Here is a 21,925-nt window from a genome sequence, read left to right on the forward strand (position 1 = left end):
TATTATGTTTCTATTCATTGCATAATGTTTGTAGGGCATCCTTATTTATTATGATGGACGTAACGGCATTCGTAGACTGATTAAGCACACAGCCTATTGGTTTTTTTTTATTCTAATGATATTCTTTATTCATGGCCATTTGGATTTTTGTGTACGGTTAAATACAAACTTTCAAGTCCGTACTGTTTTGACACAGGGCCGGGCCGAGTTAACTTCATTCTAAAGTTGTCCTTAAGTCTTACACTTCTTAATTAGGGGTCATCCATTTATGACGTCCACACTGGGGGGGGGGGGGGGGGTCCGAAAAAAATTGACTTTTGTGGACAGGGGGAGGGGGGGGTGGCCCAATGTGGACGTCCACACATTAAATCTAACATTATTTTTGGTAGTGTGAAAGAAAAATATTTCCTAGCGAAGCTAACGTTCATCTGTCCTATCTCTCTGGCCCACCACCCAGCTTGGGTCTATGCCCTGGCTTAACCTCGAATACAATAGGATCCAATTACCTGTTTCCCCATTTGCATCCCATGTCAAATACCAGGCGACCTGCATTGCCCCTAGCCTGCATTTCTCTAGGTAGGCGGGATCATCCCAGTTCAGTTGTGAGACGGGAGAGGGGTGGAGGGGGGGGCGTTAGCACGCTGTCCCTGTTCAGGTGTGGGACAGGGGGGGGGGGGCGTTAATACACACTAGCATCAACGTTGGACTCAGTAATATAACAGTGTCAATGCGACTACAAGTGTGCGAAATAATGGCTAGTCAAAACACCACGAAATATGCTAAATTAAATGATTTGTATCAAAAGGCTTGTCCTTCCAAATTGAAATATCAACTTCAAAAAGAGGTTAATAGCCTATGGCTTAATTTAAAGAGGCAGCCAGAAGAACAATTTAATTTACAGCTAAATTAGTTGAACTGCAGGACGTCATCAGGATAAATCAGTCCCGATCTTTATCATTTTGGGCCAGGCAACCCAAAAAGGATACAGGTAAGAATTGCATTTCATTTTAGGAATATAATATTTTTTGGTAATAAATATTTTGGTCTCCTGTGTTTTATTAATGGGATTTTTCGGTTAGTTTGAAAAATGAAAATGATAACAAAAATGTTGTAATAGTATATACACTCAGAGTATATACACACTTAATGCAGTTGTTTGAGTAAAAGTGGAAGAAGATTATGCAAAAACTTATAGTCAGTGTGGACGTACATGGGGGGGGGGGGGGGGGGGCTCCATCAAAAGTGGACGTTTGTGGACAGGGGGGTTCAAAATCCCAAAATGGTGTGGACGTCACAAATGGATGACCCCTTACCGGCATTCGCGGCCGCCCGGTCGTACCGTCGAAAAACACATCAATAAGGTGTAGCTGGCTGTCACTTGTTCCCCCACCCCGTCACTTTAGGCACAAACCTCCTATTGTAAGACCGGTAATGTAATACCTGGACGCTCTATTGGCACGGCCAGAGATCCAGTAATGTAGTACTCGAATCTGGAGACTTTGTTTTGGGGATGTTCCATCCCATAGCCATAAATTTAAATGCACAGTCTGCGTGATATTTCACCTCACCCCCCCCCCCCAACTTTCACCCACCCCAAATCTCGAAGCATCTACTGTCACCCACCCCTAAACCCCACACTACTGAGCGTTCTTATTACATTTGAGAGATATTTCTCTTGGATTCTATAGCCGAAAACAGTGTTTTTCCCACAATTCGAGCTAAGTGTCCAAATCTGTCAATGTTTTCCTATTTGTTTTAATTTTAACCACTAATGCTGGTTGATATTGTAATTTATCTAAAATTGTGTGCTTACTAACATTGTCTCTTTATATAATATACCTAAACGCATGACTTTTATATTAACCACTGGCCATTGAACGAACAATAACCACTTTATTGCATTAGAGCGATTTTCGAATTATTTATTTTATTTTTGCTTGTGATTAAATTCTCTTTAGTGATTTGTTAACTTGCCAAAAGTGATTTGATATTTTAGTAAACAGCAAATCACATTAAGTGAGAAGTTTCAACTTTTGCGTAAATTATAAACAAAACAATAAAACTAATTACATCTTAATTTTTTAAGGTCCGCTCCTTTTTTTTTAAAAACAGTGTATTGGGGGACATAAATAAGCAGGGAAGTAGTATATTAGCTGCCCTAATTGCCGATAATTTGGGATTGACGACATAGATCTAGTAAATTTTAACAAAATTTAAGCAATATGAAGAAAGTACAACCGAGCGGAGCACAGAATAGAAAGAAAAAGAGGACCAGAGACGAAACTGAACACCTTCAAAGAGGCGCATTAAATGCATGGATCAAAAGAAGAAATGTTGATGTAGAAGTGAAAGGTGATGCGTGTTCAGGACAATCAACCTCACACGATTGTTCTGATATAAACCCTTGTCAGTCTGAACCAAATGCAGTCTCTAGCGCGACTAGTGACACCCGTGAGCGCGATGATACGGATCTGTGCATGTTTTTGAAAGAAAATGATTTTGGCTATTTGAGAAAGCATATTCCAGATCAGCTAAAGATGACAATAGTTGAATGCGGCCCAGAAAAATATCAGCACAAAAATGGTCCGTTTCGCCCAACATGTGACAAAGATGACAGATCTTTTACCAAACAGTGGTTTGAGAAGCACTCGACAAATGACGAGGTTGTGCAGAGAAAATGGCTGCTGTACTCTCCACATAAAAACGTCTGTTATTGTTTTGTTTTTGTTTTTGTTTTTTTTTCAAACGAGCAGTCGTCGTCAGCATCAAATTTTAGCCTGGAAAAAGGTTTCTCCAAATGGAGAAAGCTGAATCCCCGTATACCGGATCACGAGAAAAGTCCATCTCATAGAGCGTACATGAGGGAATACTTGAACCTTGTTGTTCGACTTAGGCAATGCACCACAATAGATGCTGAGCTACAAGAACAAATATCTACAGAAAAGAAAAAATGGGTAGCCATAACTGAAAGGATTGTTGAAATAATTTCATTCATGGCCAAACAGAACATGGCTTTTCGGGGACATCGAGGAGAAGGAATGTGGGCTTTAGCAAAGCCAAAAAAAACAATCAGTGAAAACACCGGGAATTTCCTAGCAGTAGTTAGGCTTATGGCAAAATATGATGTTGTTTTAGCTGATCACCTGCAGAGAGAGAAGGACACGCCTAAAGGTGTCACATACTTATCTAATAGGATTCAAAATGAAATTATTGATCTCCTTTGCAAAACTATAAAGAGTCGAATTATTTTAGAAATAAAGGCTGCTAAATATTATACAATAATGGTAGATTCAACTCCAGATATTTCGCATGAAGATAGGTATCTCACATTATGAGGTATGTGCGCATTAATGAAAACAAAAAAGTTGAAATAAAGGAAGTATTTTTGGGTTATTTTCAGGTAAATAAAAAAGATGCAGAAAGCTTGGTAAGTAAAATGTTAGAAAAGTTGGCAGAAGATGGTATTTCTATTACTGATTGTCGTGGTCAATCATATGATAATGCATCAGTTATGGCAGGGGTTAAAGGAGGCGTTCAAAGAAAAATTATCGACATTAACCCAAAGGCAGTTTTTGTTAATTGCGAAAACCACAGCCTTAACTTAGCATGCGTTCATGCAAGTGAAGTTCAACCTGTTGTAGTCACTTTTTTTGGAACCGTGGAAAAAGTTTTCACTTTTTTTACATCATCGTGTTCACGCTGGGAAGTATTAAAAACATTTACTAAATTATCAGTCAAAAGACACTGTGACACAAGATGGAGCTCACGATATGATGCTGTACATGCAATTCAAGAAGAAATAGATAATATCATTTCTAGCCTTGAACATTTACAAGAAGGAGATTTTTCAACAGATACGAAGTCTGACGCTGGATCGCTTTTAAACGCTATTCAACAGTTTAACTTTTTGTCTTTGTTGAATTTTTGGTGTGCTATTTTAGCAGCAGTGCAGAAAGTTTCAAAACGATTACAAGATCCGAAAATGGGATTTCATCAAGCATCTCAAGATTTAAAAGGGCTAGCTGAAATATTAAACTTAAAGGCTGAAGATATAATTAACACCGCGATAATTTCATCAAATGAATATTGTGACAAATGGGAAATACCTATAGCTCGAACAAGGAGAAGAAATATGATGGCTGGTGAAACAACAAGAGATGTTGGACTAACGGCACAGCAGGAAATCAACCGAGTAATGCATGAGATTATCAATCGGTTAAAAATGGAAATTAATGATCGCAGTGTTCGGCTTGAAGTTTTGAAAAACCGGTTTTCGTTTCTGTTGAATCTAAATTCTGTTAAAATAGACGACGAAAAGGAGAAACAGCAATTGAAATGCGATTGTGACGAATTTGATAAATTCTACGACAACGATGTTACGGGAGCAAGCTTGTTTGATGAAATTGTTGACTTTGTGATACTCATTCGAGCTGCAGGATCCACAGTTCCGTGTGAGCCAAAAGATGTACTACAATCACTAATAGAATTTGGATGTGATGTATTCCCAACAGTATGTATAGCATATAGGATACTTCTCACAATTGCGTTTTCGATCGCTAGTTGTGAAAGGTCTTTTTCTAAACTTAAATTAATTAAAACACATCTAAGGTCCTCAATGTCAAATGAGAGGCTAACAAATCTAGCTCTGATAAGTATTGAAAAAGAATTCTTAACAGCTGATGTCAAGCAGGAGGCGGTGAAGACATTTTCTGAAAGAAGGGCACACCTGGGGAACCCTAACTAATTATTGAACTGTATTGTTTTGTTTATATACTATTCTATTCAATGTGTACTTATTTATATTGTATGACCGATTCTGGTGATCTCAGAATTAGCTCTTATAAACTCCAATACATGTATGTATTATAAGTTATTATAACACACACACACACACATATATATATATATATATATATATATATATATATATATATATATATATATATATATATATATATATATATATACATAGGGGGGTGGGGTTGGGGAGGGCATCCTCTCCTTCAGTTGCCCCGGGCATCTACACACCTCTGCACGCCACTGAGCACCAGGTGACACCCTCAGTTACTGCACCACATGACACCTTTACTTATAGCACCACGTGACACCCGTAGTTTATTTAAATATTTGATTAAACAACTATCATTTAATTACTACAGATTTAACCACTTACGTAACATCCAATCACTTAACCACTCACTTAACCACTCAGTTAACCACTACTGTATTTAACCAGACCAGTTAACAGTGGTAGCTCTGTTAACAGAAAATTTCATGTTTTATTTTAACTGAGCTGATTAGAAAATTTAACATAAAATCTTGAGACTAGAACACCTACATATACAAATAAATCGGTTTTATTGGTCAACTGTCCTCAGTTTTTATATTTTTATGTTGTTTACATCACATGGTAAGTTAGTCATGGGCTAGTGATCATGGAATAGTGTAGGTTACTGAAATTGTTACTGGAGTAAGTTCATGATAAGTTAGTCATGGGCTAGTGATCATGAAACAGTATAGGTCACTGAAATTGTTACTGGAGTAAGTTCATAATAAGTTAGTCATGGGCTAGTGATCATGGAACGGTGTAGGTTACTGAAATTGTTACTGGAGTAAGTTCATGATAAGTTAGTCATGGGCTAGTGATCATGGAACAGTATAGGTCACTGAAATTGTTACTGGAGTAAGTTCATGATAAGTTAGTCATGGGCTAGTGATCATGGAACAGTGTAGGTTACTGAAATTGTTACTGGAGTAAGTTCATGATAAGTTAGTCATGGGCTAGTGATCATGGAACAGTGTAGGTCATTGAAATTTTTACTGGAGTAAGTTGGGCTAGACCAGCTGCCACAATACATCTTAGGTCCTTCGCCACGTAATAGGTAGTGTCAATCATTCAGAATAATCTTGTACACATTCTTCATAAGGCATGGTAAAATGCTGCAGATTCTACCCAGAGTTCACTAGCAGATTCTACCCAGAGATCACTAGCAGATTCTACCCAGAGATCACTAGCAGATTCTACCCAGAGGCCACTAGCAGATTCTACCCAGAGACCACTAGCAGATTCTACCCAGAGACCACTAGCAGATTCTACCCAGAGATCACCAGCAGATTCTACCCAGAGGCCACTAGCAGATTATACCCAGAGACCACTAACAGATTCTACCCAAATTATATCAGCAGATTCTACCCAGAGAGCTCTAGCAAATTCCACCAGCAGATTCTACCCAAAGACCACTAGCAGATTCTACCCAGAGACCACTAGCAGATTCTACCCAGAGACCACTAGCAGATTCTACCCAGAGACCACTAGCAGATTCTACCCAGAGACCACTAGCAGATTCTACCCAGAGACCACTAGCAGATTCTACCCAGAGACCACTAGCAGATTCTACCCAGAGACCACTAACAGATTCTACCCAGAGACCATCAGCAGATTCTACCCAGAGACCACTAGCAGATTCTACCCAGAGACCACTAGCAGATTCTACCCAGAGACCACTAGCAGATTCTACCCAGAGACCACTAGCAGATTCTACCCAGAGACCACTAGCAGATTCTACCCAGAGACCACTAACAGATTCTACCCAGAGACCATCAGCAGATTCTACCCAGAGACCACCAGCAGATTCTACCCAGAGACCACTAGCAGATTCTACCCAGAGATCAACAGCAGATTCTACCCAGAGACCATCAGCAGATTCTACACAGAGAGCGCTAGCAATTTCCACCAGCAGATTCTACCCAGAGACCACTACCAGATTCTACCCAGAGACCACTAGCAGATTCTACCCAGAGACTACTAGCAGATTCTACCCAGAGGCTATCAGCAGATTCTACCCAGAGAGCTCTAGCAAATTCCACCAGCAGATTCTACCCAAAGACCACTAGCAGATTCTACCCAGAGACCACTAGCAGATTCTACCCAGAGACCACTAGCAGATTCTACCCAGAGACCACTAGCAGATTCTACCCAGAGACCACTAGCAGATTCTACCCAGAGACCACTAACAGATTCTACCCAGAGACCACTAACAGATTCTACCCAGAGACCATCAGCAGATTCTACCCAGCAATTTCCACCAGCAGATTCTACCCAGAGACCACTAGCAGATTCTACCCAGAGACCACTAACAGATTCTACCCAGAGACCACTAACAGATTCTACCCAGAGACCATCAGCAGATTCTACCCAGCAATTTCCACCAGCAGATTCTACCCAGAGACCACTAGCAGATTCTACCCAGAGATCAACAGCAGATTCTACCCAGAGACCATCAGCAGATTCTACACAGAGAGCGCTAGCAATTTCCACCAGCAGATTCTACCCAGAGACCACTACCAGATTCTACCCAGAGACCACTAGCAGATTCTACCCAGAGACTACTAGCAGATTCTACCCAGAGGCTATCAGCAGATTCTACCCAGAGAGCTCTAGCAAATTCCACCAGCAGATTCTACCCAAAGACCACTAGCAGATTCTACCCAGAGACCACTAGCAGATTCTACCCAGAGACCACTAGCAGATTCTACCCAGAGACCACGAGCAGATTCTACCCAGAGACCACTAGCAGATTCTACCCAGAGACCACTAGCAGATTCTACCCAGAGGCCACCAGCAGATTCTACCCAGAGACCACTAGCAGATTCTACCCAGAGGCCACCAGCAGATTCTACCCAGAGACCACTACCAGATTCTACCCAGAGACCACTAGCAGATTCTACCCAGAGGCCACCAGCAGATTCTACCCAGAGACCACTAGCAGATTCTACCCAGAGGCCACCAGCAGATTCTACCCAGAGACCACTACCAGATTCCACCAAAAGATTCTACCCAGATTCCACCAGCAGATTCTACCCAGATTCCACCAACAGATTCTACCCAGAGACCACCAGTTCTTAAGTACCTCTCAACTTATGTTCTTACATCTTTAAAGACAGCCAATATCTGAAAAGGTGTGTCCCATTAACTTGGCAGACCACATCACAACTTGTTCAGTCTCTCAGCAAGAGATGCACACACCATGCGGCATCATGAATTCTGACCACCCAACTCTTGAATAATTGCTTCTATCACAACTTGTTCAGTCGGTCAGCAGCAGATGCAACTACCATGCGACATCATGAATTCTGACCACCCAACTTTTTAATAATTGCTTCTTGCTCCCTTACAACTTTTTTAAGCTGTGAAAAAAAAATATTTGTTAAACTTGTTTGAGTGATGAAAAAATTACTTAATTTGTAAAGTTACTAAACTTAATATTGAGTATTATTATACTGAAAACCACAGAAAAAAAATATGTAAGCATAACATTAAAAAGAAAGTTGTTAAAATACCTTATAGGTATATCAGAAATTATTACAAAATTTACACTTATAAAGTATTTGCAAGGTTTATTTTTTTTTTTAATTGTTGCAGGGGAGCTAACCTATGATTACTTACTTCTGTGTTTTCTAGTTCCAGTTTTGCTATACGTTCCAATAACATCTTTACAGTTTCTGTCTGTTTATTCAAAGAAGAAAAAATTCTTTTAGCATATTTTCTAGTTAAAAAACAAAAGTGAAATCAAAATTTCTATAGAAATTATTTTAAAATGTAAATTTAGTACATCACCTCGGTATTTGGAATGTACAATTTTAGGTCAGCTGGTTTGGATGGATTTAAGTCCTGAATGGACTCTCCACTTGGTGAAGTTACAGGGTCACACACTTGAGATGGAGGGGTGGGAATGGGGATGAAATCAGCTTCTTCCAGCTCCTGTGTAGCATACAAAGGGTTAAATTTATTAATGGGGTTACATTTTTCTTGAATTGAGCTCATATATTAACAGTTTTTTTTGTTTAATTTAAAATATATAGCATACAGTTTTTCATTGCAATTATCCTGCTGTAGATTTACCTGCTATAGCCAGGTAAGACACCTTAGATTTACCTGCTGTAGCCAGGTAAGACACCTTAGATTTACCTGCTGTAGCCAGGTAAGACACCTTAGATTTACCTGCTGTAGCCAGGTAAGACACCTTAGATTTACCTGCTGTAGCCAGGTAAGACACCTTAGATTTGCCTGCTGTAGCCAGGTAAGACACCTTAGATTTACCTGCTGTAGCCAGGTAAGACACCTTAGATTTACCTGCTGTAGCCAGGTAAGACACCTTAGATTTACCTGCTGTAGCCAGGTAAGACACCTTAGATTTACCTGCTGTAGCCAGGTAAGACACCTTAGATTTACCTGCTGTAGCCAGGTAAGACACCTTAGATTTACCTGCTGTAGCCAGGTAAGACACCTTAGGTTTACCTGCTGTAGCCAGGTAAGACACCTTAGATTTACCTGCTGTAGCCAGGTAAGACACCTTAGATTTACCTGCTGTAGCCAGGTAATACACCTTAGATTTACCTGCTGTAGCCAGGTAAGACACCTTAGATTTACCTGCTGTAGCCAGGTAAGACACCTTAGATTTACCTGCTGTAGCCAGGTAAGACACCTTAGATTTACCTGCTGTAGCCAGGCAAGACACCTTAGATTTACCTGCTGTAGCCAGGTAGGACACCTTAGATTTACCTGCTGTAGCCAGGTAAGACACCTTAGATTTACCTGCTGTAGCCAGGTAAGACACCTTAGATTTACCTGCTGTAGCCAGGTAAGACACCTTAGATTTACCTGCTGTAGCCAGGCAAGACACCTTAGATTTACCTGCTGTAGCCAGGTAGGACACCTTAGATTTACCTGCTGTAGCCAGGTAAGACACCTTAGATTTACCTGCTGTAGCCAGGTAAGACACCTTAAGTTTACCTGCTGTAGCCACGTAGGACACCTTAGATTTACCTGCTGTAGCCAGGTAAGACACCTTAGATTTACCTGCTGTAGCCACGTAGGACACCTTAGATTTACCTGCTGTAGCCAGGTAAGACACCTTAGATTTACCTGCTGTAGCCACGTAGGACACCTTAGATTTACCTGCTGTAGCCAGGTAAGACACCTTAGATTTACCTGCTGTAGCCAGGTAAGATACCTTAGGTTTACCTGCTGTAGCCAGGTAAGACACCTTAGATTTACCTGCTGTAGCCAGGTAAGACACCTTAGATTTACCTGCTGTAGCCAGGTAAGACACCTTAGATTTACCTGCTGTAGCCAGGTAAGACACCTTAGATTTACCTGCTGTAGCCAGGCAAGACACCTTAGATTTACCTGCTGTAGCCAGGTAAGACACCTTAGATTTACCTGCTGTAGCCAGGTAGGACACCTTAGATTTACCTGCTGTAGCCAGGTAAGACACCTTAGATTTACCTGCTGTAGCCACGTAGGACACCTGCTCTCTAAAGAAACGTCACTTGAACTGGGGTTGGACCGTGGTGGGGTCATGACATCAGGAGAGAAGTCCTGCTGCCCCAGGTCTCCCAGATCGTCTAAGAAAACTGGGTCACTGGGTGCCTCAGAGATGGCGGCTCTGTGCGGCATCAGATTGGAAGACTCAGGGATGGAATCAAACATGCTGGCCACTGTTTCAATTGTTTAAAATATTTGTCAATACAAACATAAGATTGGAAGACTCAGGGATGGAATCAAACATGCTGGCCACTGTTTCAATTGTTTAAAATATTTGTCAATACAAACATAAGATTGGAAGACTCAGGGATGGAATCAAACATGCTGGCCACTGTTTCAATTGTTTAAAGTATTTGTCAATACAAACATAAGATTGGAAGACTCAGGGATGGAATCAAACATGCTGGCCACTGTTTCAAGTGTTTAAAATATTTGTCAATATAAACATAAGATTGGAAGACTCAGGGATGGAATCAAACATGCTGGCCACTGTTTCAATTGTTTAAAATATTTGTCAATACAAACATAAGATTGGAAGACTCAGGGATGGAATCAAACATGCTGGCCACTGTTTCAATTGTTTAAAATATTTGTCAATACAAACATAAGATTGGAAGACTCAGGGATGGAATCAAACATGCTGGCCACTGTTTCAATTGTTTAAAGTATTTGTCAATACAAACATAAGATTGGAAGACTCAGGGATGGAATCAAACATGCTGGCCACTGTTTCAAGTGTTTAAAATATTTGTCAATATAAACATAAGATTGGAAGACTCAGGGATGGAATCAAACATGCTGGCCACTGTTTCAATTGTTTAAAATATTTGTCAATACAAACATAAGATTGGAAGACTCAGGGATGGAATCAAACATGCTGGCCACTGTTTCAAGTGTTTAAAATATTTGTCAATATAAACATAAGCCAGTTCAATTCCAGATAAGAAATATTTTTAAATTTTGCAGTATTCAGAATTCAAAACTTTAAAAATTTCTAGATTAGTTAACTTTTAATATTTCTACATAGGCTCTAATTCTTTATTCTCATGATTATAACAATAAGACTTAATTCTAAAGATAAGATTATTTCTAAATTCTTTTTTAAAATATTGTTTTTATTACTATTAATCATAAAGAATAGTTAGTGTTTAATTATTAAAACATAAATTAGATTAGGTACCAAGTGTTATTCATTCAATGAAAATTATTTATTTTATTTCAGAAATGATTGATTATATTCTTTTAGTAATTGGTGATTTTATTCTTTTAGTAACTTTTGATCCTTTTGTTCAGTGATGCTCAACAATGTGAATGATGTGATCAGTGACATTACATAAACAGTGAGTGAATGTATGCTTTAGTGATTCCCAAATTACATATTTGTATGCTGCCCCTTGATTTAGCTCAATTTACTTTCTAAAATCAATGTATACTATAATAAGTACATTGTTAATAATCTGTTTGACAAAAGAACTATTTCTAGAAGAAAACTTTTAACAATAAACCTAAGGAGATATTTCTCTTCATCACCTTCATTTTAAAAAATTTCTTTTAATAGACCAAATGCACATGTCATTGACAAAAAAAAAATTAGCTATATCAAACACGGCAAAAAAATATAATTTTAGCTCATTTAAAACTAGATTGATTATTATCATATTTATAGAATAACCACTTGGAAAAACTATGTGTTATATATAATATATCAAGTAATGTGGAAATATTATAGCATGTATTTTACGTACAGTTAAATTATGTGAGTTATTCAAAATATGATTTGTTATTAAAACCTGAATAACTGCACAGCAAAAATTTCCAATGCTGTAAATCAACACTAGAAGCAGATTTACAAGTGATTACTAGAGGTTTGACTATCATTTGTTTACACCAAAGCATGAGAAATATTTACAAAACAATCTATGTAAAGCCTGCCTCTTTTCTCCTTTGTTTTACTCAGTTCTGGGAATTAAAATTTTAACTGAATGAAAATTTTAACTGGATTAAAATTATAACTGGATTAAAATTATAACTGAATTAAAACAATAACTGAATTAAAATTATAACTGAATTAAAATAATAACTGAATTAAAATTATATGGAACTTATTGTTTCTACATGTGTAAGTACATCACAATGCAACTATCTCAACTCTACACATTCCATCAGACACCTCACAGAGTTATATTCTAATGGAAGTAAAGTATTTTGACCAACAGTAAAATTTAAAATACATAAAAGACTAGTATGAAGTTTCTAGGTGAAATGAGGATCCATATCAATGTTTTTAAGTGTGTTTTAAGTAGAGTTTGGTTTTTCTAGTGAAGGTCAAATTTTGGAAAGTCGATATTAATAATTCCATCTGTTTATCATGTTTGCTGACTATATTAAATCTAATAATATTGAATTACATACAGAGGTAATTACACATTATCTCTTCAAATGCTGAGGTCAAAGATACTAGTGAGCTCTACTTCACCTAACCCGCGTACTGCCAGGTTTGAAGAGGTAACATTATTTTATTGTAGCCTAGAAATTTATGGTCAGTGTATAATGTAAAACTGCAGGTCGTAAATTTACAGTTTAAAATGTAATAATAAAATGTAATAATATTAAATCTACATACGTTTGGGAGATGAGAGCCTTGACTTCAGAGTTTTTTGGTTGAGGACTTTTTCTAAATTTTGAAACATAAATATACAGACATTTAGAGTTACTTGACAAGAAATATTTTAATGTAATAATTATAGACTAACTGGAATTAAATTGAAGTATTTTTTATAATCAAATGCAGAACTATTGACTTGCTTTTACCTGCAATGATAAGAGAGTTCCAATGCCGGCATGAGACACAGGACACCACATGCAAGGAACCAAAGATGGGTCTAGGTAAGGCTGTGCACATTCCATTTGGGCCAATGCCCTGGTCTGTAAAAGTTCCACCTAGTCTGCCACTCTCTCCATTTCCCCAGGAATAAATCTGGTTTTCTGACATTGATACGGAAATAAAATCAATGAATTGATGGAATGCTGAATAAAGATCATGATCATGTTAGGGTACTTAAAGGTTAAAGGTCACCTCACCATTTGTAGCCACAACAGTAAAGCCATCTCCACATGCCAGTTTGTCCACTCGCTGGCCAGTTAAGACTCCACTAACTCGACAAATACCTGGCCGGGGCTTAAAGTCACCCATGCCCAACTGGCCATATTTGTTAGAGCCAAACATAAACAGATGACCAAAGTCTGGAAAGGTTAAATACAGGCTTATAGTTATCAAACATATTTATAAGTACAGAGACAAAAATTTTAAAACTAAATCAAAATAACATAATGGTTTTTTAAAGTTTAATAAAAATTTATTTTCATATTTTTTAATTCAGTTAAATTACTCTTCCTAGGTCAAAGTTCAGCACACACTACTCACTATCAATGACCCCTGAGTGTGTTTTGCCAGCTGCTACTTGAACTATGCTGTAACGGTTGAGTGGCTTCACTGTGCTAAATGTGTTACGACAGGGAATGTCAAAAGTCTGCAAGAAAGGCAAAAGATTATATGAAAATAAATTAATTTAAAGTACATTTTTAATGTTTCTAGAGAAATATTTTTTCTTTAAATTATTTTCACGTTCCCTAGAATTATAGAAAGGAAAAAGAAAATATAAATTTAAAAAAATATTTTAAAGTATGTTTATTATGTTTCTGTACATATTGACTCTTTAACACTGGACTTATTTTCATATTTCACCAGAGTCTGTTTTCCTTATTTTATTTTCTTTTGCTGCAAGCATCGTTACAGTCATAAAGAGTTAATGTTTTTAACTTTAAACACAGTTGGGAAGACAAATAAACTTTACTCAAGTGTAGCTTTATGTTCATAAATTTATGTAAATATTAAGATCCATATCAATCTTAAAAAAACTGAACCAACTTTTGCTTTCCGTTTCCTGAGACCAGAAGTCTCAGAATTGAAGCCCAGCTTGTTGTACTGGTTGCTGCCACAGGCCAGCAGACGACCACTGGCACAGACAAGGAAGGAGCTGTCACCCCCAGCACAAACATGTTTGATTCCTTGTTTCCCAGGAACCTCAACCTAAAAGAGGTGGCCAGAGTAAGTACTTCATTCAAACTTAAAATTTTAAATATATTCTGAATGATTAAATAATTATTTCATTAAACTTACACAATGTTTTAATATAAATTTCTTTTTTATTTCTAATTTGTCTCCCCTTCCCAAAAACTGCTGTGTATCTAATCAAACAAGGTAAAAATCTGTTTATTTTCAAACTAATAGTGAATCACCATTTGGCTAAAATATTATTTGGGTTAAATTTGTCTCCATTGTTTTTATTGTATACATTAGTTTGTCAAAATTTACATTATTCTAGTAACTTCATATAAACTAACTTTTTGAGGTGTATTAAAGTCGTCTTCAGAGCCTAAGCCCAGTTTTCCTGTAATAAAAATATTTTTAAAAAATCAATGGACATTTGAGTTTCTCTAAAGGAAAGAGTGGTAAGATTACAGAATCATTACAAATCACTTAATATTTATGATTATAATATTTGTTTTGAGCTAATTACATAGATTATTTGATTATTTGTTCTACAATAAATATTTATCATCTAACGTTTGACAAAGAAGAATAACGAAAGCAATAGTAAGAAGATGTTAACTCTTTAACTTAGCATATTTAAATTAGATTGAACAAATGTATCTTTTCAAAAACAATTTTTTTCTCGACATTTTGAACTCAAGACCATATGTCCCACCCAGTTATTCCACAAATTAGACATATGATATATAACAAATTTGTTTTGATTGTAAATTATAAAAAGCTGGAATTGTTTCAAATGCAAGAAAGAATTAAGTATCCAAGTAAAGCGAATGTCTCTCCCTACCAAACTCTCCAGACCCCCATGTGTAGACATCTCCATATCTGGTCAGTGCTATGACATGAACATCCCCACACGCCACCTCCAGCACCGGATGGTCAGTAAAGTAATCCACCAGGACAGGGGATAAGGTCTCCTCTTCATCCGCCTCAAACCCCAAACATCCGTAATAATCTGATCCAAAGGCATACAGCGCACCATCATCTTAAAAGAAGATTATTTTTAAATTTATAACTATAACAATAGTTATTCAATTTTTTAATGTAATACAGTTGGCTACAATATATCCCATTAGTTAGGAATCTTGATAGCGCTAACCAGTTTAATTATATCATTATATTGATTTATGTGCCAAGAAAACAATCTGTGTTTGGATAAGACAAGTGGAGTTGTGAGAATGGTGAATAGGTGTGGCTGAAGTGTGAGACTTGCCTGTAACACAGAGGGTGAAATCCTCCCCACAGGCTACTTGTAAGATTGGAATCCCCAGTAAAGCATCAACTCTTCTGGGGGCCTTGTATGATGCTGTGTCACCATGACCTAGCTGACCTACCATTGATATCCCACCTTGGGGATTCTAAAAACATTTAAAATAAAAAGATATCACTTTGGAGAAACCCATCAGTTTATAAAAACCTTACCCACCCATCAACAAAACAAATGTTCATAAATTTATTACCCACTTCTCCTCCCAATTAAAAAAGTGTGCTTACTGCCAAAAATCTACTTCTCCAAAAAAATACAGTTTACTTACTGCCCAAGTATAAACCTCTTTTTCAAAAGTGATGGCTGCAAAGTGGGAGTGGCCTGCTGCAACCTGTTATAAAAACATGGTGTGGTTATTAAAAACATCAACCTTTGAATATTGATTGTAATAAAACAAAAAATTATGATTGTGTTAAAAATCACCTGCATGGGGCTTTTCTCCCTTGTAAATATTTCCAGTTTTTGTGGAGTTATCTTTCCACCACCCCACTGGTACATCTGTACAGAGATTTGTGTTTAAAATTAGCTAACAGCAATTAAAATGAAGAGTCTTATAAAAAATTAATTTAAACACCTCTAAAGAATTGCCAAACTTAAAGAACAAGAAAATAGTTATCATGTTCCAAGATCAAATAAGCAATGCAGATAATAACTAGCTGTGTTTCAAAATAAAAATGAACAAACCTCACACATTTTTGATGTGACAACAGAGACAATGTGGGATGTGGAGGAAGCTGAGAGTTTAGCTCTTCTAGTTGTGGAGTTTAGTTCATACACTTTTTGCTCCATGCTGACAGAAGAAGAAGCCATCAATGGCATGGCTAAAATATCTTCTGCTGATGGCCTTTCTTCAGGTTTCTAAACAGATGGCAGAATTTTTTTCAAATCACAACTAAATAAAAAATGAAATATTTGATAAGACATCTAATATATAATAATCAGCATCAGTCAAATCCCACTTCTGACAAAACTTATCGAGTTTGAATCCTGATTCATGTCTTTAGAACATCCCTGAATCCACTTGGGGTACTTGATCCTTGTTAAGGAAAGTAAATGCAACTGGGCAAAATCATGACCACACTATCCCTTCATATGCCAAGGTCTTAGAAACAGATAAACTCTACTTCACTTGCCTCACATATCATCAGGTTCAAAAGGGAACTACTTATTTTTTTTTATGATTAGCAGCGTGTTTTATAATCATAGTGAACCCATCGCACACCACTGCAATCTGGTCCAACATACTTGAGTGACAAAACATTTTATAAGGGTTTCATCAACACTTTACCAATCATGTATTTTTATATGTGTGACCTTGTTTTCTAAAACTGAGTTATGTAAGTGTAAACAATGCCAGTACTATATTGCATGTTAGTCATCTTACACTACTGCGCAGATGTCTCAGGGTTTGCTATATAAAAGCCTTGAGTGTACATTAGTTGCCCTCTATAATAGTGAGGTAAAACACCCCTCAACTACCGCCCAGGTGTCAGGAGTGTTGCAGGGAGCCATCAGCAACACCACTGCAGGGGCGCGGGGTACAGCCTGTGGTTTGATTTAGTCTTCAAATCTTGTTCCCCACTGTGTCCCTATTGTAGGGTGCTCTTTAAAACAAAGTAGGCACCAACGTACTCACAGGGAAGCTCAGGGTGCTCCAAGTCACCCAACTGCATATGCACCTAGTGCAGTTAGACCATTGAATGGAGTTCTACCTCTAAACCCTGTGCAGGAGGCTTAATCAATGAATCCCAGGTGCCGAGATAGTGGCTGGGGAACCAAACTGCAACATACTGCTGTGGCGCCACCCCTCCAAAATTAAATTTTTTATCCCAGAAACATACATTCATTTTTATATTTTAAACCAAAAACTTTTACTCAATAAATTTATTTTAAAACTAGAAAAACATGAACAGATAAAGCTCAAACTTGCCTACCTTCTTTAGCATTAAATCTAGAAGAACATGAACTTCCTCACTGAAAGCTTTGTTGATTTTCTCATGATCTCCATTGACTATCTCTAAAGCTAACTTTAATGGATTCTGCAGGAAAAGTGTTGTTACCATGTTGAAGAAATAATCTCTATTTTGTTTTTTTTTTCAGAGAATTAAGTTAAATGAAAATCACAATTTTTTATTTCAAGCATGATTTTCAAACACATTATCAGACTTTCATTAGCAAGATAGTAGTCCAAACTTTTTAAAAGATTGGATGCCATTTATAAATACTCATTTGATGCGTTTTGTTAAGCAGAAGGAAATCATGCTAAAAAATATTAAAACTAGACTTACTGAGGCTTGAAAGGTTCTAGACAATGTCAACATCTCATAGAGAACACAGCCCAGGGCCCAGATATCACTCTTGTAATTATATCTAAAATAACAAAATGATTTGGTTAAATTCACTTTACATGCAATGTTTCTCTTATTACCAGCTGTTTTTTTTTATTATTATTATTTTAAGTTGAGTGATTATTGAGAATGAAAGTAAAAATATGTAACCTATGCAACAATTCAATGTAGTTTTTAAATTTTCTTTTATAACTGTTTATATAATCTCTACAACATTTTTATTTCAGAGTTCTCCATGTCATGTAGTGGAATAAGAGTTAAAATAAACTAAAATTTCATTAAATAGAGCTTTACTTTTCACCCATCATAATTTCTGGCGACATGTAATAGGGTGTTCCGACAAGCTGAAATAAAAATTACTATTTATATCAAGAATTTTTTAAAAAGCAGAGATAAGATTAAAGTAAAAAGTTAAAATCTTAACTGTTAACTGACATCTAAATATATAAGTACTAAACAATAAGTAACCCAAGTGTTTATTTTTTTAATTGTGCTGAAAACACAAAATCCCCAAAGCTGCATGATATGAAAACTTAGAACTTACAGTTTCTGCCATTTCACTGGTTGATTCTAAAAACCTTGATATACCAAAGTCTCCTAATTTTACAAGACCAACTTTTGTGAGGAAAATGTTTAAGGATTTAATATCTCTGAAAAAAATTTAATAGAAAAATTATAATATTTATGGAATAAAAAATAAAAAAATAAAAAATAAATAAATGTTTCGATTAACAAACCCTTTACCTATGAATTATTCCATACTGATGAATATAAGATAATGCTGATGTCATTTGATATAAATACCACAAAACATCCTGAAAACAAATGTGAAAAAAATTATGTTACATAAGTTACTGGTTCAACTGTGATGAAAAGTAAAAAGAATGTGAAAAACCACATACCTTTTCCAGCCATAACTTGCTACTCCGCACAATTTTATCATACAAAGTGCCACCTAAGACATAAAATGATTGCTTTTCATGCCCACAGATTTGATATGAAATGCAATTAAAATGTATTTTTATATCAAATTACTTAAGTATGACAAAAATATTTCATGTGGATGGATGATGCAGACTTACTATTTAAGACAAATGGCAGTGTTTTAAAAACTTACCATTGGCATATTCCATTTCAATAAATAACATGTCCTCATCAACAAAATGATTATAGTAGCTGATGATATTAGCATGATTAAGCAGTGCTAAAATTTCAATTTCTCCTTGTGAGTCCCTTCGTTGCTTTTCATTTAGTCTTGCTAGATTAACTTCCTTCCAAACCACAAGACTGCTATCCTAATTGATTGGTCATTGTATCACATTACAAATGAAGCATTAGGCCTAATTTTACAATATGATTATGTCAGATGATAATTTAATTAATTATAAAATGCTACATTATCACTGAATCAGTATCCCTTGACTAAGTCTCAAAATATTTCTAAAAGCTACAATGTCAATATATAATTATAATATGCAATCCCAAATTTAAAAAAAAAAATATATAGCATAGACTGGCATAGACCTACTTTAGTACTTTAACTAATTAAAACTAATAAATAGTATGCCTAAATTTAACTAAATTAACTGTCTAAGTCTAACTTTCTAATAATAGACTGGGTCATTGCTGACATGGCGGGATGACCTCTGACCCTGAAACGTCACTCGTCGTTTTTTGCGGTTTTTTCGTTTTTTTTAGGGGTCCTATACACGACACATGAAAAAACTGCTAATATCGCAAAATCTCATCATTATTTTAATGTGAGATGCTAACTAAATGGACGCCATGCTTTAAAATGGCCGAAATATTCACGAGATATGTGGTTTTAATTAATACACGCTATTCTTGTCGAGTACTCTTGGGAAAAACTGAACTGCCGCCTCAAACGGCCCAGTACATGGTCGAAACCCCCTGGTACAAATGCAGAAATATTTAATTGAGATATTTATAATGATTAGTTACAGATCTGTTGATACATTTTTTTAAAATCGAATTTGAGGATGAGGTACCCATGCAGACATTTCTGTCCGCTTTGTTTACTATCGTGACGTCATTGTTACGCTAGTTACCTCACAGAAACAACTAGTTTTTGTTTTTTGCGAAATGAACCTTTGAGTCTAGTATTTTAATTATAATTCAACTGTAGCGTGTGCAGAAAAAGTAAAATTGTGGAAATTATTATTGTATTAGTAATTTTATTAAAATATTAGTATATTGATTTTTTTTCTTCACTGTGGGCCGACAGTAGCTGCATTGAATTTAATTCATGACCGGTGGTTAACCTCGTCAACGCTGCGTGGCCTATTCGTTTATATAATTAGTGATGCTCGTTCAGTGGCCTTTTTCGGAGCTAGGCCTAATTACGGGCGATTTTTAGACTTATTTGATCGGCCGTTAGCCTTTTTCATTGCTGCGTATTTTAAAAAATGCCGGTTCAGCGTCCTTTTTTTGGCGCTAAATAATCTGTTTACGGGCATTTTAAGCTTTTATTTATTTTATTTTTTTAAGCTAGACGTAGATCTAGATCTAGTTAATTTTTTTTTTATACAGCTGGCTGTCTTGTATGCCTGATATGTGAACTTTAAAAAAAATGACCGAACTATAAAAAAAAAAGACCAGAAGTAGGGAAGTAGGTCTGTTTTTCAATTGGCTAGAAGAAGGGGGGGGGGAAGAGAGAGAGAGAGAAGTGAAGACACCGACCATTTTGCGTACGCGTGTTCATTCTATGACGTGTACTGTAGGCCTGCCGAGCTCACGGTGATCCTGCGACCGTGGTGGGATTTTTCATCCACAGGATAGTAAACGTAAGCAAGCAATCACGCGAGTGACGATGTTTGGAGATTTTATTTTTTTAAAAAAATCACATACGTCATGTTTTCAAGATGAAAAAAAAATGTAATGTAAAAAAAAAAGACACTAATACCATGTATGAACCTCAGCTGCCACACTGTTGACTCAATATAATGTGAATTGAGTGTAAAATGTATTTGTATTTATAAACTATCATACTATTACTATCATATTATTTTAAGCATATTTATTATTTAAAATTAGAATTTGAAATAAAAATATTTATTATGGTCATTTGATTTATGCAGGTGTTCATTGCTTCATAAAATGGTATGAATAACATGTAGAGTAGAACTTAATAAATAATAAAACAACTAGATCTAGTTTAATTATCAACCAGTTGCTTTTTGTTATTTTCCGGTGAGTAAATAACCTGAGTTGACACACCCCTTAAAAAAATTTGTGCACACAAGTCCACGACGTCATGTCATGCGGGCAGGGGGGCAAAGATGTCATTTTGTCATTCATTTTCCATTCTAGGTTTATTTTAAAATTCTCTCTTTTCTCGGCCACTGAGCAAGCTAGATATTTAAATGTGGTGTCAAATGTTCTCTTAAGGGGTAAGGAACTTAATAGTGTATTTGAAATAACAGAATATTTTATTTTTAAAAATCCATAATTAAACCTATCTAATAATCTAAATTCTAAGGCTACCCACATTTCTAAAAGAAAAGGATAAATGTTAAAAGCATTTCGTGTGAGTTTTTTTAAATTACATATTGATCTACATTTTCTAGATCTATCTAGTTCACATCATACTTCAGTTTTCTGGTAAAGCACAGCTTCTCCAAAGGCTCCACTTCCGAGAACTCTCACAAATATATATGATGCCGAGGCTGGTCCATCAAAATCAGAATTTTCCGAAGCCATCTTGTAAACATTTACGTTTCGATGGGATAGGATGTATTTTGAATATTAGAGAACTTCCAATATTCAAAACTGTTCATAATTTCTTAAACATAAATGGTAATTTCTATTACAAAATATACACATAAATTAAATTAAGAAATTAAAAAAACATA

The 21,925-nt window shown here is 36.2% G+C and overlaps 3 protein-coding genes across 3 annotated transcripts; 1 reads left to right on the plus strand and 2 right to left on the minus strand.

The window, feature by feature from the left end:
• The first annotated feature begins 2,222 nt into the window (after window positions 1-2,222).
• LOC131943787 (uncharacterized) lies at window positions 2,223-3,335 on the plus strand. The gene has a single exon (XM_059304064.1). The coding sequence runs from the start codon at window positions 2,223-2,225 to the stop codon at window positions 3,333-3,335; it is 1,113 nt and encodes a 370-aa protein (XP_059160047.1).
• A 4,462-nt stretch (window positions 3,336-7,797) lies between these two features.
• LOC131943788 (serine/threonine-protein kinase Nek9-like) lies at window positions 7,798-10,492 on the minus strand. Its single transcript, XM_059304066.1, has 5 exons — window positions 10,289-10,492; window positions 9,794-9,829; window positions 8,618-8,761; window positions 8,447-8,506; window positions 7,798-8,187 (listed from the first exon to the last, which is right to left on the minus strand). Exons 1-5 carry the CDS (start codon window positions 10,490-10,492, stop codon window positions 8,125-8,127), a joined length of 507 nt encoding a protein of 168 aa, XP_059160049.1. The 3' UTR covers window positions 7,798-8,124.
• Window positions 10,493-12,891: 2,399 nt separating this feature from the next.
• Window positions 12,892-21,773, minus strand: LOC131943731 (serine/threonine-protein kinase Nek9). The gene is made up of 19 exons (XM_059303953.1): window positions 21,663-21,773; window positions 19,171-19,348; window positions 18,956-19,008; window positions 18,798-18,868; window positions 18,598-18,703; window positions 18,348-18,397; window positions 17,994-18,075; window positions 17,640-17,744; window positions 16,390-16,563; window positions 16,129-16,203; window positions 15,974-16,036; window positions 15,652-15,796; window positions 15,226-15,423; window positions 14,732-14,778; window positions 14,256-14,417; window positions 13,752-13,857; window positions 13,409-13,570; window positions 13,139-13,312; window positions 12,892-13,001 (listed from the first exon to the last, which is right to left on the minus strand). The coding sequence occupies exons 1-19, from the start codon at window positions 21,771-21,773 to the stop codon at window positions 12,943-12,945; spliced, it is 2,121 nt and encodes a 706-aa protein (XP_059159936.1). The 3' UTR covers window positions 12,892-12,942.
• Window positions 21,774-21,925: the final 152 nt, after the last annotated feature.

This window comes from Physella acuta, unplaced genomic scaffold (genome assembly GCF_028476545.2).
Source record: "Physella acuta isolate Inbredline_101_S28 unplaced genomic scaffold, ASM2847654v3 ptg000466l, whole genome shotgun sequence".
Lineage (NCBI taxonomy): Eukaryota > Metazoa > Mollusca > Gastropoda > Physidae > Physella > Physella acuta.